This window comes from Pongo pygmaeus, chromosome 15 (assembly GCF_028885625.2).
Source record: "Pongo pygmaeus isolate AG05252 chromosome 15, NHGRI_mPonPyg2-v2.0_pri, whole genome shotgun sequence".
Lineage (NCBI taxonomy): Eukaryota > Metazoa > Chordata > Mammalia > Primates > Hominidae > Pongo > Pongo pygmaeus.
The window spans coordinates 35840223-35855350 of NC_072388.2; the positions used below are offsets into that span (position 1 = coordinate 35840223).

Sequence of the window (15128 nt, forward strand, 5' to 3'; positions counted from 1 at the left end):
ATTGATACAACTAATTTGGAAGACTATTAGCAGCATCTAAATCTAAATCAGCATCTATTATCAGCGTACTAAACCTGAAAATAACGCATACCCTGTGGAGAAATTCTACTTTAGACATGAATACCTAGGTCCATCAAAAGACATGTACAAGAATATTCATAGCAACAACAGTGGAACGATTAAATAGGTTATGGCATATGTATATAACAGAATACTTTATAGCAATAAAAAGCAATGAATTATATGCAACAGCAAGGTGAACTTCACATACCAATTGTTGAGGAAAATAAGCCAGACAAAAAGTTTAAAAATAGGCAGTTTACATTTTGATAAAGGTTGGATTAGTACTTACCTTTTGGGGAGGGGAAAAAATGGGAGGGAACACTGGGGGATCTTCTAGATTTCTGCATTTGTTCTGTATTTTGTTCTTCACATTTTTTCAAGCTGAATACTTTGTATATATGCACTTTGTGTAATTTAAAATGTAATTAACAATTAAAATATAACTAATGTTTTAAATATAAAGAACATAAACAAGTACCTTTTTTAAGGTTTAGCTTTTAGTTTGTTTCTTTTTAATTTCTTTCTTTCTTGCATCTTTCAAGGAGATAAAGAGGGTGAGCTGAAGAAAATTGGAACTTGGAACAGACAAGATGCAGAAAGTGAGAGGACACAGAAAAAATAGGAAAATGGGCAAGAGACAGTCTTTAAGCATATGGGTTGGTACAAAAAACTGAGAAGAAATGAAGTAGGGTTAGTTAGATTAATAACAATGTGCAAACCCTGAAAAAAGGTATTTTTTGCACTCCACAAATGTGGCACTACACACCATTCTAATTTTCTGTGTAGTAACCAATTGACCAGGGCTTAGTAACAGTCTGTATTCTTAGGAAGGGGTTTGAATCCTGAAATGATTTCATTTGGTATGCTGACTGTCCTTGTTTCATGTCCATCCTAGTTCTATGGGACGCCTTCTCCAAAATAAGCATACTGTAAAGGCTTATAGGTAACTTAAACTAAAAGAGGAAATTTATAATTAGTTTGAACAGTTTTAAAGAAAGTATCAGGCTAGATATTAGGACAATGCCAAAGTTCACTAACTAGCTTTTTGCAGGTTTAATAATGATATTGCTTTCCTTCCCATTATCAATCTATATTATATAGTTAAGTTGTTTTACTTCAAATGTCTCCAATCGACATTTCCTTTGTATGCATATACTGAAATGATATTTAATAAAAAAGAACATCTCCTGTGTGGAGTTTAAATTTCTCTTATTAAATATTTATATTTTCAAAATGTCTTTATTTAATTGAGTGAGGTGCTTGGTGCCATTTCAAAATAACCTCAGGTGGTAGGTGTAATGACATATCAAAGATTTGACCTTTAGCATTTTAGGATTCTATTTGTCTGCATTTTCTTCTGCATTCATTTAGTCTTAATTTATATGCTATTTCTCTGTATGACTTAATGAGTAGATGTATTCGTTATGAGATTCATTAGCCAAAAAATATATATGTACACACGTATATATGAATACATTTTATTTCTGTGCAGTCTGACTAGTGATTTTAAATTCATTTATATCTCAACTGTGACAAGTAGAAAATCAAGTAGAAAATGCTGTGTAGAAGGCTGGTCAGTGTTTGCATAAACCTCATCCATTCTCATTAAGTGCTTGGCAGAATAGACCCTCGATCTCCTAAACCAATGCCCATTCTCTTCTCACGTCTTTCAGCTTATTACATTATTTTATTTGCCTAGAGATACTTTATTTTCCAGTTCTCTGCTATTCCTTTTAAAGAAAATTGAATGTAATATTTACACTGATATAATTAAATTAACATCTTGCAGCATCTTTTTGTATGCTTTGGTAGCATAGTCATTTGTCTGGGTAGCTTTCAGCCTAGAAGCAGAGAAATTATCAATTATAATGTTGTGACATAAAAATTATTTTCATTTGCTCATTTTTAAGTATTTATTGATTTTTAGAACTAGAGATTCTAAATCGAGGTTTTTGTTAAATAGATCATAGATCACTCAGTCTACATTACTTATCTTTAAATTTTTTTTTAATATTTTCTCAGTTTACACAAATCTTTATCTCAAGAAGAAAATCTGAAGGATCAGTTTAACTATACCCTTAGTACATATGAAGAAGCTTTAAAAAACAGAGAGAACATTGTTTCCATCACTCAACAACAAAATGAGGAACTCGCTACTCAACTGCAACAAGCTCTGACAGAGCGAGCAAATATGGAATTACAACTTCAACATGCCATAGAGGCCTCCCAAGTGGCCAATGAAAAAGTTCAAAAGTAAGTTAAATGATCTTGTAATACTTCAAACACATGAAACAAAACGAAACACTTTCTTTTGGGAACTAAACAATATGTGTTTATTGATCATGTTAATAGTTTAGAACAAAAGTAGAATTAACCCAGTGAACTTTTTTAGATTGGACCCCAAATATGGGGTCAAAAAAGTCATTTTCTTGGGAACCATTGTTACCATGTAGGGCAAACCATTTGTATTTAATAACTGATCATCAGTTCATGGAGGCCATACTATTTAAATCATTTCACAGTCACAAGTTAATAGGCAAAGTTATTAGCAAGGGGAAGAGGCAGTCAAGTTACCACCTGAACTCATTCAGCTTTACAATAATCCTGCTTGAGCTGAGATCATCTGTGACATTGCAACCTGAGACTTGTAGGTGCATAAAAACCAGTAGGGTGAAATTAATTTTCTTGTGTTGTTCTTCTGAAGTATTCAATACTGCTTTTCACAGTGCATAATTATATGTGTTTATTTTGAATGATCTTTGCATTTTTATTAAAATTTAAATAAAGCTGCATAATCTGTCAGTCCTTTTGACAGCTAGCAAAATGTTAACAAATAGCTTACCAGGCAAAGAAGTCACTTGTTAATTTAATGGACTTGAACATTGTAGCAGAATTTTCTGAGACACCTTTAATATAATAGAACCACTGTAATAGAATACATAGAACACATGTAATAGAATATATTTTAACCTTCTTTATGTATTGTTAACAGCACTACAGCATTCACATATCTAGTCACCTTCAATTTCAAAGATATACCTTTTTCCTTAACAATTTTTATGTCAGTTTTACACTATGAAGCAGTGCTCACATCAAGGTTTCTTGCTTCCCACTACTTCTTATTTGAAAATGTCATCTTGAACATTTCCTCAATATCCCTGAAGTTATATTTTGATTAATAGCCAAAGTTATTTAAGTCAGTAGTTTTAAATTAGACCATTTTAAAACAGTTTAGAAATTGTGCATTTTAATCTTTACTACCAGTGTACCTTGAAACTTTTGATTTATGTAGGTATTATATATATTTGTAAGTTTAAAGATGGGGTTTATATTCAGTCAGAAACTATATGCAGTTATTCACAATGTCCGTTAATATTCTAAGAACACTATGATGTATAGGTAGATCTCATTTCATTGTAAATCACAATCAGTAACTTTTGACAGGATCTGATTTGGCTCTGTTTGCTTAAAGTCTACAAATAGATACAAATTTCAAATTTTTCTTTATATATAATCCATTAATGTCTATACATGACCATAATTCCCTAAAACAGTGGTTTGCACAGACCAATTCGATTTTCAAAAAATCTTTGGATGTGTTATCAGCCTTTTATTTTTTAGATCTCATCAACTATCATCGTCATTTCATTTAAAAAACAATTTTTATACACCGAGAAGTAGAAATAATATCATCTCAGATAATGTTTTAAATTAAATAACTTTACTGAATGGCCAAGATGACCAAATAGGAACAGCTCTAGTCTGCAGCTCCCAGCGTGATTGACACAGAAGATGGGTGATTTCTGTATTTTCACCTGAGATACCTGGTTCATCTCATTGGGACTGTTGGACTGTGCATGCAGCCCACCGAGGGCAAGCCAAAGCAGGGCAGGGTGTCACCTCACCCAGGAAGCATAAGGGGTCAGGGGATTTCTTTTTCCTAGCCAAGGGAAGCTGTGACAGACTGTACCTGGAAAATCAGTACACTCCCACCCAAATACTGTGCTTTTCCCACAGTCTTACCATCCTGCAGACCAGGAGATTCTCTCTCATGCCTGGCTTGGTGGGTCCCACGCCCATGGAGCATGGCTCACTGCTAGCATGGCAGTCTGAGATCCACCTGTGAGGCTGCAACCTGGCAGGCGGAGGGGCGTCTGCCATTGCTGAGGCTTGAAGGTAAACAAAGTGGCCAGGCAGCTCAAACTGGGTGGAGCCCACTGCAGCTCAGCAAGGCCTACTGCCTCTATAGACTTCATCTCTGAGGGCAGGACATAGCTGAACAAAAGGCAGCAGACAACTTCTGCAGACTTAAACGTCCCTGTCTGACAGCTCTGAAGAGAGAAGTGGTTATCTCAGCATGGCATTTGAGCTCTGAGAACAGACAGACTGCCTCCTCAAGTGGGTCCCTGACACTCCTCAAGTCTAACTGGGAGTCACCTCCAAGCAGGGGCCGACAGACACCTCATACAGGCAGGTGCCCCTCTAGGACGAAGCTTCCAGAAGAAGGATCAGGCAGCAATATTTGCTCTTCTGCAATATTTGCAGTTCTACAGCCTCTGCTGGTGATACCCAGGCAAACAGGGTCTGGGTGGACCTCCAGCAAACTCCAACAGACCTGCAGCTGAGGGACCAGAGTGTTAGAATAAAAACTAATAAACAGAAAGGAGTAGCATCAACATCAACAAAAAGGACATCCACACCAAAACCTCATCTGTAGGTCACCAACATCAAAGACCAAAGGTAGATAAAACCATGAAGATGGGAAGAAACCAGAGCAGAAAATCTGAAAATTCTAAAAACCAGAGCGCCTCTTCTCTGCCAAAAGATCACATCTTCTCACCAGCAATGGAACAAAGCTGGATGGAGAATGACTTTGATGAGCTGGCAGAAGTAGGCTTCAGAAGGTCGGTAATCACAAAATTCTCTGAGCTAAAGGAGCATGTTCAAACCCATTACAAGGAAGCTAAAAACCTTGAAAAAAGGTTACATGAATGGCTAACTAGAATAAATAGTGTAGAGAAGACCTTAAATGACCTGATGGAGATGAAAACCATGGCAGGAGAACTTCGTGATGCATGCACAAGCTTCAGTAGGCGATTCAATCAAGTGCAAGAAAGGATATCAGTGATTGAAGATCAAATTAATGAAATAAAGTGGGAAGACAAGATTAGAGAAAAGTAAAAAGAAACAAACAAAGCCTCCAAGAAATATGGGATTATGTGAAAAGACCAAATCTACGTTTGATTGGTGTACCTGAAAGTGACGGGGAGAATGAAACCAAGTTGAAGAACACTCTTCAGGATATTATCCAGGAGAAATTCCCCCACCTAGCAAGGCAGGCCAACATTCAAATTCAGGAAATATACAGAACATCACAAAGATACTCCTTGAGAAGAGCAAACCCGTGAAACATAATTGTCAAATTCACCAAGGTTGAAATGCAGGAAAAAATGTTAAGGGCAGCCAGGAAGGTCGGGTTACCCAGAAAGGGAAGCCCACTAACAGCGGATCTCTTGGCAGAAACCCTACAAGCCAAAAGAGAGTAAGGGCCAATATTCAACATTCTTAAAGAAAAGAATTTTCAACCCAGAATTTCATATCCAGCCAAACTAAGCTTCATAAGTGAAGGAGAAATAAAATCCTTTACAGACAAGCAAATGTTGAGAGATTTTGTCACCACCAGGCCTGCCTTACAAGAGCTCCTGAAGGAAGCACTAAACATGGAAAGGAACAATTGGTACAAGCCACTGCAAAAACATGCCAAATTGTAAAGATCATCGACGCTAGGAAAAAACTGCATCAATTTACGGGCAAAATAACCAGTTAACATCATAATGACAGGATCAAATTCACACATAACAATATTAACCTTAAATGTAAATGGGCTAAATGCCCCAATTAAAAGACACAGACTGGCAAATTGGATAAAGAGTCAAGACCCATCAGTGTGCTGTATTCAGAAGACCCATCTCATGTGCAGAGACACAAATAGGCTCAAAATAAAGGGATGGAGGAAGATCTACCAAGCAAATGGAAAACAAAAAAAGCAGGGTTTGCAGTCCTAGTCTCTGATAAAACAGACTTTAAACCAACAAAGATCAAAAGAGACAAGGCCACTACATAATGGTAAAGGGATCACTTCAACAAGAAGAGCTAACTATCCTAAATATATATGCACCCAATACAGGAGCACCCAGATTCATAAAGCAAGTCCTTAGAGACCTACAAAGAGACTTAGACTCCCACACAATGATAATGGGAGACTTTAACACCCCACTGTCAATATTAGACAGATCAACGAGAGAGGAGGTTAACAAGGATATCCAGGACTTGGAGTCAGCTCGGCACCAAGCAGACCTAATAGACATCTACAGAACTCTCCACCCCAAATCAACAGAATATACTTTCTTCTCAGCACCACATCACACTTATTCTAAAATTCACCACATAATTGGAAGTAAAGCTCTCCTCAGCAAAGGTAAAAGAACAGAAATCACAACAAACTGTCTCTCAGACCACAGTGCAATCAAATTAGAACTCAGGATTAAGAAACTCACTCAAAACTGCACAACTACATGGAAACTGAACAATCAGCTCCTGAATGACTACTGGGTAAATAAAGAAATGAAGGCAGAAATAAAGATGTTCTTTGAAACCAATGAGAACAAAGACACAACATACCAGAATCTCTGGGACACATTTAAAGCAGTGTTAAGAGGGAAATTTATAGCACTAAATGCCCACAAGAGAAAGCAAGAAAGATCTAAAATTGACACCCTGCCATCACAATTAAAAGAACTGAGAAGCAAGAGCAAATAAATTCAAAAGCTAGCACAAGGTAAGAAATAACTAAGATCAGAGCAGAAATGAAGAAGATGGAGACACAAAAAACCCTTCAAAAAATCAATGAATCCAGGAGCTGGTTTTTTGAAAAGATCAACAAAATTGATAGACTGCTAGCCAGACTAATAAGAGAGAGAAGAATCAAATAGACACAATAAAAAATGATAAAGCGGATATCACCACCCATCCCACAGAAATACAAACTACCATCGAGAATACTATAAACACCTCTATGCAAATAAACTGGAAAATCTAGAAGAAATGGATAAATTCCTGGACACATACACCCTCCCAAGACTAACCCAGGAGGAAGTTGATCCTCTAAATAGACCAATAACAGGCTCTGAAATTGAGGCAATAATTAATAACCTACCACCAAAAAAAGTCCAAAACCAGACAGATTCACAGATGAATTCTACCAAAGGTACAAAGAGGAGCTGATACCATTCCTTCTGAAACTATTCCAGTCAATAGATAAAGAAGGAATCCTCCCTAACTCATTTCATGAGGCCAGCATCATCCTAATACCGAAGCCTGTCAGAGACACAACAAAAAAAAAGATAATTTTAGACCAATATCCCGGGTGAACATCGCTGTGAAAATCCTCAGTAAAATACTGGCAACCCAAATCCAGCAGCACATTAAAAAGCTTATCCACCATGATCAAGTCAGCTTCATCCCTGGGATGCAAGGCTGGTTCAACATACGCACATCAATAAACGTAATCCATCAGATAAACAGAACCAATGACAAAAACCACATGATTATCTCATTAGATGCAGAAAAGGCCTTTGGCAAAATTCAACAGCCTTTATGCTAAAAACTTTATGCAATAAACTAGGTATTGATGGGATGTATCTCAAAATAATAAGAGCCGTTTATGACAAACCCACAGCCAGTATCATACTGAATGGGCAAAAACTGGAAGTATTCCCTTTGAAGACCGGCACAAGACAAGGATGTTCTCTCTCACCACTCCTATTCAACATAGTATTGGAAGTTCTGGCCAGGGCAATCAGGCAAGAGAAAGAAATAAAGGGTATTCAATTAAGAAAAGAGGAAGTCAAATTGTCCCTGTTTGCAGATGACATGATTGTATATTTAGAAAAACCCCATTGTCTCAGCGAAAACCTCCTTAAGATGATAAACAACTTCAGCAAAGTCTCAGGATATAAAATCAATGTGCAAAAATCACAAGCATTCCTATACACCAATAACAGACAAACAGAGAGCCAAATCATGAGGGAATTCCCATTCACAATTGCTACAAAGAGAATAAAATACCTGTGAATCCAACTTACAAGGGATGTGAACAACCTCTTCAAAGAGAGCTACAAACCACTGCTCAATGAAATAAATGAGGACACAGACAAATAGAAGTACATTCCATGCTCATGGATAGGAATAATCAATATCGTGAAAATGGCCATACTGCCTAAGGTAATTTATAGATTCAATGCCATCCCCATCAAGCTACCAGTGACTTTCTTCACAGAATTGGAAAAAACTACTTTAAAGTTCTTATGGAACCAAAAAAGAGCCCACATAGCCACGACAATCCTAAGCAAAAAGAACAAAGCTGGAGGCATCATGCTACCTGACTTCAAACAATAGTACTAGGCTACTATAACCAAAACAGCATGGTTCTGGTACCAAAACATATATGTAGACCAATGGAACAGAACAGAGGCCTCAGAAATAACACCGCACGTCTACAACTATCTGATCTTTGACAAACCTGACAAAAACAAGCAATGGCGAAAGAATTCCCTATTTAATAAATGGTGCTGGGAAAACTGGCTAGCCATATGAAGAAAACTAAAACGATCCCTTCCTTACACCTTATACAAAAATCAATTCAAGATGAATTAAAGACTCAAATGTAAGACCTAAAACCATAAAAACCCTAGAAGAAAACCTAGGCAATACCATACAGGACGTAGGCATGGGGAAAGACTTCATGACTAAAACACCAAAAGCAATGGCAACAAAAACCAAAATTGACAAATGGGATCTAATTAAACTAAAGAGCACAGCAAAAGAAACTATCATCAGAGTGAACAGGCAACCTACAGAATGGGAGAAAATTTTTGCAATCTACCCATCTGACAATGGGCTAATATCCAGAATGTACATAATTTATTTGAACTTAAACAATTACAAGAAAAAAAACAAACATCCCCATCAAAAAGTGGGCAAAGGATATGAACAGACCCTTCTCAAAAGAAGATATTTATGCAGTCAACAGACATATGAAAAAATGCTCATCATCACTGGTCATCAGAGAAATGCAAATCAGAGTCACAGTGAGATACTGACTCATGCCAGTTAGAATGGCGATCATTAAAAAGTCAATAAACAACAGATGCTGGAGAGGATATGGAGAAATAGGAACGCTTTTACACTGCTGGTGGGAGTGTAAATTAGTTCAATCATGGTGGAAGACAGTGTGACGATTCCTCAAGGATCTAGAACTAGAAATACCATTTGACCCAGCCATCCCATTACTGGGTATATACCCAAAGGATTATAAATCATTTTATGATAAAGACACATGCACACATATGCTTACTGCAGCACTATTCACAATAGGAAACACTTGGAACCACCCAAATGCCCATCAATGATAGACTGGATTAAGAAAATGTGGCACATATACATCATGGAATACTATGCAGCCATAAAAAAGGATGAGTTCATGTACTTTGCAGGGACATCAATGAAGCTGGAAACCATCATTCTCAGCTAACTACCACAAGGACAGAAAACCAAACACCACATGCTCTCACTTGTAGGTGTGAATCAAACCATGAGAACACTTGGACACAGGGTGGGGAACATCACACACCAGGGCCTCTCAGGGACTGGGGGGCTGGGGGACGGATAGCATTAAGAGAAATACTTAATGTAAATGACGAGTTAATGGGTGCAGCAAACCAACATGGCACATGTATACCTATGTAACAAACCTGCACATTGTGCACATGTACCCTAGAGCCTAAAGTATAATAAAAATTAATACATAAAATAACTTTAACTCTGGAAAATTCACTGTCTCTCCCTTAGTTTTTGCATTTAACCGTAGACAGATGAAAACTTTTTTATGGAATGGCACTAATCCATGGATCAGAGTTTAAGCACAACTATGTCATTAAAAGAATTAAATGTTAAATCTCTTATTCTTCTGATTTCCAACAGTAAGAGCTAGATGAAGTATTATCGGGTTTTCCTTTTCATATTTGATCCACTGTATTTCATATTTAATTGCCGTCAATTCGGCAAAGTGTATCTTCATGAGGATATTAGCCTATTTTATTGAGTTTAAGAGAAATGTTATCCTCTTAAAGGAAACCAACTTATAAGACTTCGTAAGATGGTATTCATAGTCTCCTTAAAAATCTGAAATCATTATTATTAGCAAATGTTTTAGAAAGTTCTTTGAAAATATGTCAGTATTCCAGGGAATTTAACATTTAAACTAAAGGAATTTCTTCACAATCAAATTTTTCTTCACAATGTAATTTCTTAAATAACTTTCCTCTTTTCCCGTCACAATCAAATTTCTGGAATAACTGATCTATATTCACCATCTTCTAATTTTTCAATTCCCATTTACTCCTCTCCTACTCAGTACAGTATGGCTAGTTTGTGTACTGAAATTTTTCTTAAGATCACCAGTAATTTTCTAACTACTAAATTCAATGGCTCATTTTAAATGATATTTTTATTGTTCAATGAACATGCGTTTATGGTGAAAATAAAGACTTTCATGTATCTTCAGCAATATAGCATAGTGGTTTAAAATCTCAAGCTTTGAATTCAGAATGTATAGGTATGTGAACCTGGATATAAAACACTATGCTAATGTGGACAATAATGCTTCTATCTCATAACATTGCCATGACAATTTGATGAGCTAATACATGAATTGCTTTTAGAACAATATGTGTTACGTAATTCCTCCTTCTCTTAGCATTTCACTCCACACTGTACCATCTCATTCCTCAGAAGGTCTCTGCCTTTTCAGGACTAAATGCCTTTGTGTATACTGGTTCCTCTGCTCACGTAATGTTATTTTAGGATTTTTTTTAAGGTTAGCAAGTATCCGATCACAAATGCAGTCAACTTTTAGAATATTTATCCTACTTGAACTCTCATCATTTAGTACTGTTCATCATTCCTTCCTGAAGCCTTTTGTTTTCTTAGATTCTGTAGCACCATTTTTTTCTACCTTTATGACTCCTCTGACTGTTCCTACTCCATTTCTTTTGGGGATTACATCTCCCAGCTATCCGAACATAATGGTTGCTTAAAGATTTTATTTTCCTTCTACCTCTACACAATTCCCGGGAATGTCATCTATTTCCTTAAGCTTCAACTACTACTTATTAGCCAAATAACTTCCAAACACTTATCTTAGTACTCACCTGTCCCCTGAGATCCAGTCTCATGTTTCCAAAACTCTTTACTCTTCACTCCTCACTCCCCTGAAAGTAAAGTCCTGCCCATTCTCCTGTATTTCCTGCCTCAATTAATGGACTTCAGCAACTTCCACGCTGTCCTTGTTTCCTCGCTCTTTTTTTCTGCCTTTCACATTCACTTTGTCACGAATCTTTGTTTTGCCTGCTGCCTAAATATCTCCTGATTCCCTCTACCTCATCCTCTCTTGGTAATTGCATTCATTCAGACACTCATCATCACTCATCTAGACTGTTGCAATAATCATAAAACTAGCTGACCTGCGTTGGGTCTTTCAAATTTATCCTCCTTACTGCCACCAATTAATCTTTCTAAAATGTAATTTGTATCATATTATTTCCCTGTTTAAAATTTTTCAGGGTCCCTTCATTCCCTACAAGTTAAATGATTTAACATGGCATATGAGGCCTATCACTTGCCTTCTCCCATTGTTCTAGTATCATTTTCTCCCACGACACATACCACAACATCTTTGCACGTGCTATTTCTTCTTCTTAGAATATAGTTGTCCCTTCTTGTTGCCTGGCCAAATTTTTGTTACTTCCTAAAGTCCAGCCCAAATGTCACCTCTACAATAAAGCCTTTACTGGCTTCTTCCAGTTAATTATTTCTTTATTTTCTCTGTCTTTAATGTTTTCATAGTATTTAATCCGTACCTTTACTAATCATCTAGGATCTAGTGTATAAGTGTGTGTGTTTGTGTGTGTGTGTGTGTGTATATAGTGACTCCCCTGACAATTCTGAGAGTTTTATATATATAATGTATGTATGTATGTATGTATGTATGTATGTATGTGTATATATACACACACACACAGACTCAAAGAGTGGTATGTATATATCACTCTTTGAAGTGTCAGGGGAGTCACCATAGTGTCACACAGGGTTCTTAGCATAGAGCAAACATACTTCTCACAAACTCAGCTGCTTAATCTGTTTGCAGGATGAATTATAGAACAGGATAGATGACTCTGGGTGCTAGGAAGAGGAAGAGAGCACGTTTCTACAGTTTCTCAATTTTAGAAAAAGCCTATGTATATGTACATATATGGTACAGATACATATATACATACACATTATAGTTTATATACGTACATACACATGTATTGTTTATATATGTGCATGTACATATGTATATGTACTTATATGTGATATATGTATCATGTTTATATACATTTATACATATATGTATCACATGCACATGTGATACACATACATGTATGTGTGTATATACATGTATGTATATCTATATACTTATATATAAACTATATATGTATGTGTATATACATATGTAAACTATGTATATGTACATATATGTAGGCATTTTTAAAGTTGAGAAACTGTAGAAATGGTCTGTTCCTCTTCCCAGCACCCACAGTCATTGATCATGTTTTATAATTCAACCTGAAAACTATATATATAAAATATGCATACATACATAGTTTATATACACAATATGTAGTTTATATATGTATATATACACGTAGTCTATATAGTCTATTCATCTTTGTATAGTCTATATACATATAGACTATATATACATATAGACTATATGTATGTATAAATACATACATATATAAACTATACATATGTCTATATATAAAGCTTATATATACACACATATCTATAAACTACATGTATATAGATATAGATATAGACTCTGTATATATATGGTTTATATATATACACATACATATATGTGTGTGTGTGTATATATATAGTTTTGTTTTGGTTTTGGGGGTTTTTATGAGACAGGGTCTTGCTCTGTTGCCCAGACTGGAGTACAGTGGCACAATCATGGCTCACTGCAGCCTCAGCCTCCTCAGGAGCTGGGACTACAGGCATGTGTCACCACGCCTGGCCAATATTTTTGGTGTTTGTTTTGTTTTGTTTTGTTTTTGGTAGAGATGAGGTTTCATCATGTTGCCAAGGCTGATCTCAAACTCCTGGGCTGGAGCAATCTGCCCGCCTCAGCCTCCCAAGGTACTGGGATTACAGGTATGAGACACTGCACCAGGCATAGGTGGTATATTTTTTATATCTATTTTCTACCTACTGAACTCTCTTCCAGATTTCCTAGGACATTGACCGTGTCTTATTCATCTTTGTTTCCCCATCTCTTCTAAAAACTCATGCAGATACCTGCTGTAAAGTAAGTACTCTGTAAATCGATGAACAAATCAACTGTAACAATTTAATAGTTTGGGAGAATAACAGAATAAAGTAAAAGCAGGTCAAGTTAGAGATACACAGGAAAATTTCAGATATACTCCCCTCTGCTTTAGGCCCATGACAAATACTTTTTCTCCCAACCCAGAGCCCAGAGTTTACTAGTTTCATAGAAAAGCATGACTTCTATGGCTGGTCCTTCCCTCCCTCTCCTCACTGCCACCACCACACCTTTCACTCTCCGAGGAGTTGGCAGTTCTTGCTTCCTGTTGATCAGATTTTAACCATGCACTTCCATCAAATTTAATTACATTTAGAAGACCTGAAATCTTTGGTAATAGTAGAGACTATCTACTATTGCTATTCATAGAATTTTAAATTTATTTTCTTTCAGAGTCATAAAAATTTTTAATATTTTCTGAAATATTTCAGCCTATAGGAGTATTCTTAGAAAGACAAGTTGTACAGGATTACCATCCATAAGCTAGCCAGTATAGGCATATCATCACTTACAGGGAAAAAGTCAGTGCGTGCCATACCTCATCACCAAAAAATATCTTCTTGGCCCACGTGTTATAAAGCCTAATCTTTTATCAGTGGAAATTCATTCTCTTTTCTTTATGTACTTTTATTGAAAAATGTGTATGTTTGTGGATGAATAGCACATTGTGATTTAGCTTTTAGATTGGCCTTTTCCTGGTACTGAATGTGCTTGGTTTTGGACAGAGGGGTTATGTTGAGTTAAAGGGAACTAAAGAGCAGCTAAGAGCACAGGAACTTGGTAGGAAAAACTTATCTTAATAGTTTTATCAAAGACTATCCCTAATCCCCATTTATTAAAGAGGAAACTGACAGATCAATCCATTAAAAGATGTTTTTATTATTCATGAGAGATTTAAAACTTTGTGATTCCTTATGCTATAGTTTCGTTTCCATCTACAAGTATGCTTGCTTCTTGTGGCCTGGAACAAGTTCCAAAGGACTTTTAAAAATACATTTTGCTATACTTAGCATACCTAAGCTCCACATAGTTACTTAAAGTAAAAGTAATTACAACCAGGCTTATAAGGTTAGAACTCTCAAAGATCTGGGTTTTACACTGAAATAACTTTTGACATATGTCATTTTTACTGTGGGCCAGATTTACAGTGATATGATTCAAATTCCCTCATAAACTATATAAAGAGTTATATACTGTAACTATATAATGAATAGATGGGACAAAGAGATATAGAAAAAATTGTAAACTTTTAAACAGATTTGTAAGGAAAGATGTATCAACTCAAGAACTTTCATGCTTTCCATAATTTTCTAAAAAGAAAAAATCCATTATTTAAAATTTACAGGAGTTCTGCTCATCTTAAATTTTTATAACATAATTATAACATCAAAGATCAGGTTAAAACATTTCAATTTATAGGTTTTCTTAAGTTGTAGATTGTCTCTTGAAATATACGGTACCCTATATCTTTTGAGCAGTATTGACCAAACACACACACACACACACACACACACACACACACACACACATAGCTGTTTAAAGTCTTTTCTGCTTTTTGACCAAATACTGATTT

General features: G+C 36.0%; 1 protein-coding gene across 14 annotated transcripts in view; it reads left to right on the forward strand.

The window, feature by feature from the left end:
* MIPOL1 (mirror-image polydactyly 1) overlaps window positions 1–15128 on the forward strand; it is a 406056-nt gene that overhangs the window by 319310 nt on the left and 71618 nt on the right. For 11 of the 14 annotated variants that reach the window (XM_063651559.1, XM_054448526.2, XM_054448524.2 and 8 more), the window contains one exon: window positions 2086–2316. The exons of 2 other annotated variants lie outside the window; for them this stretch is intronic. In XM_063651559.1, the coding sequence (XP_063507629.1) occupies window positions 2086–2316 (231 nt within the window). Of the gene's footprint in view, window positions 1–2085; window positions 2317–13456; window positions 13538–15128 lie in introns of all 14 variants that reach the window. One more of the 14 variants, XM_063651563.1, reaches the window with a different exon arrangement.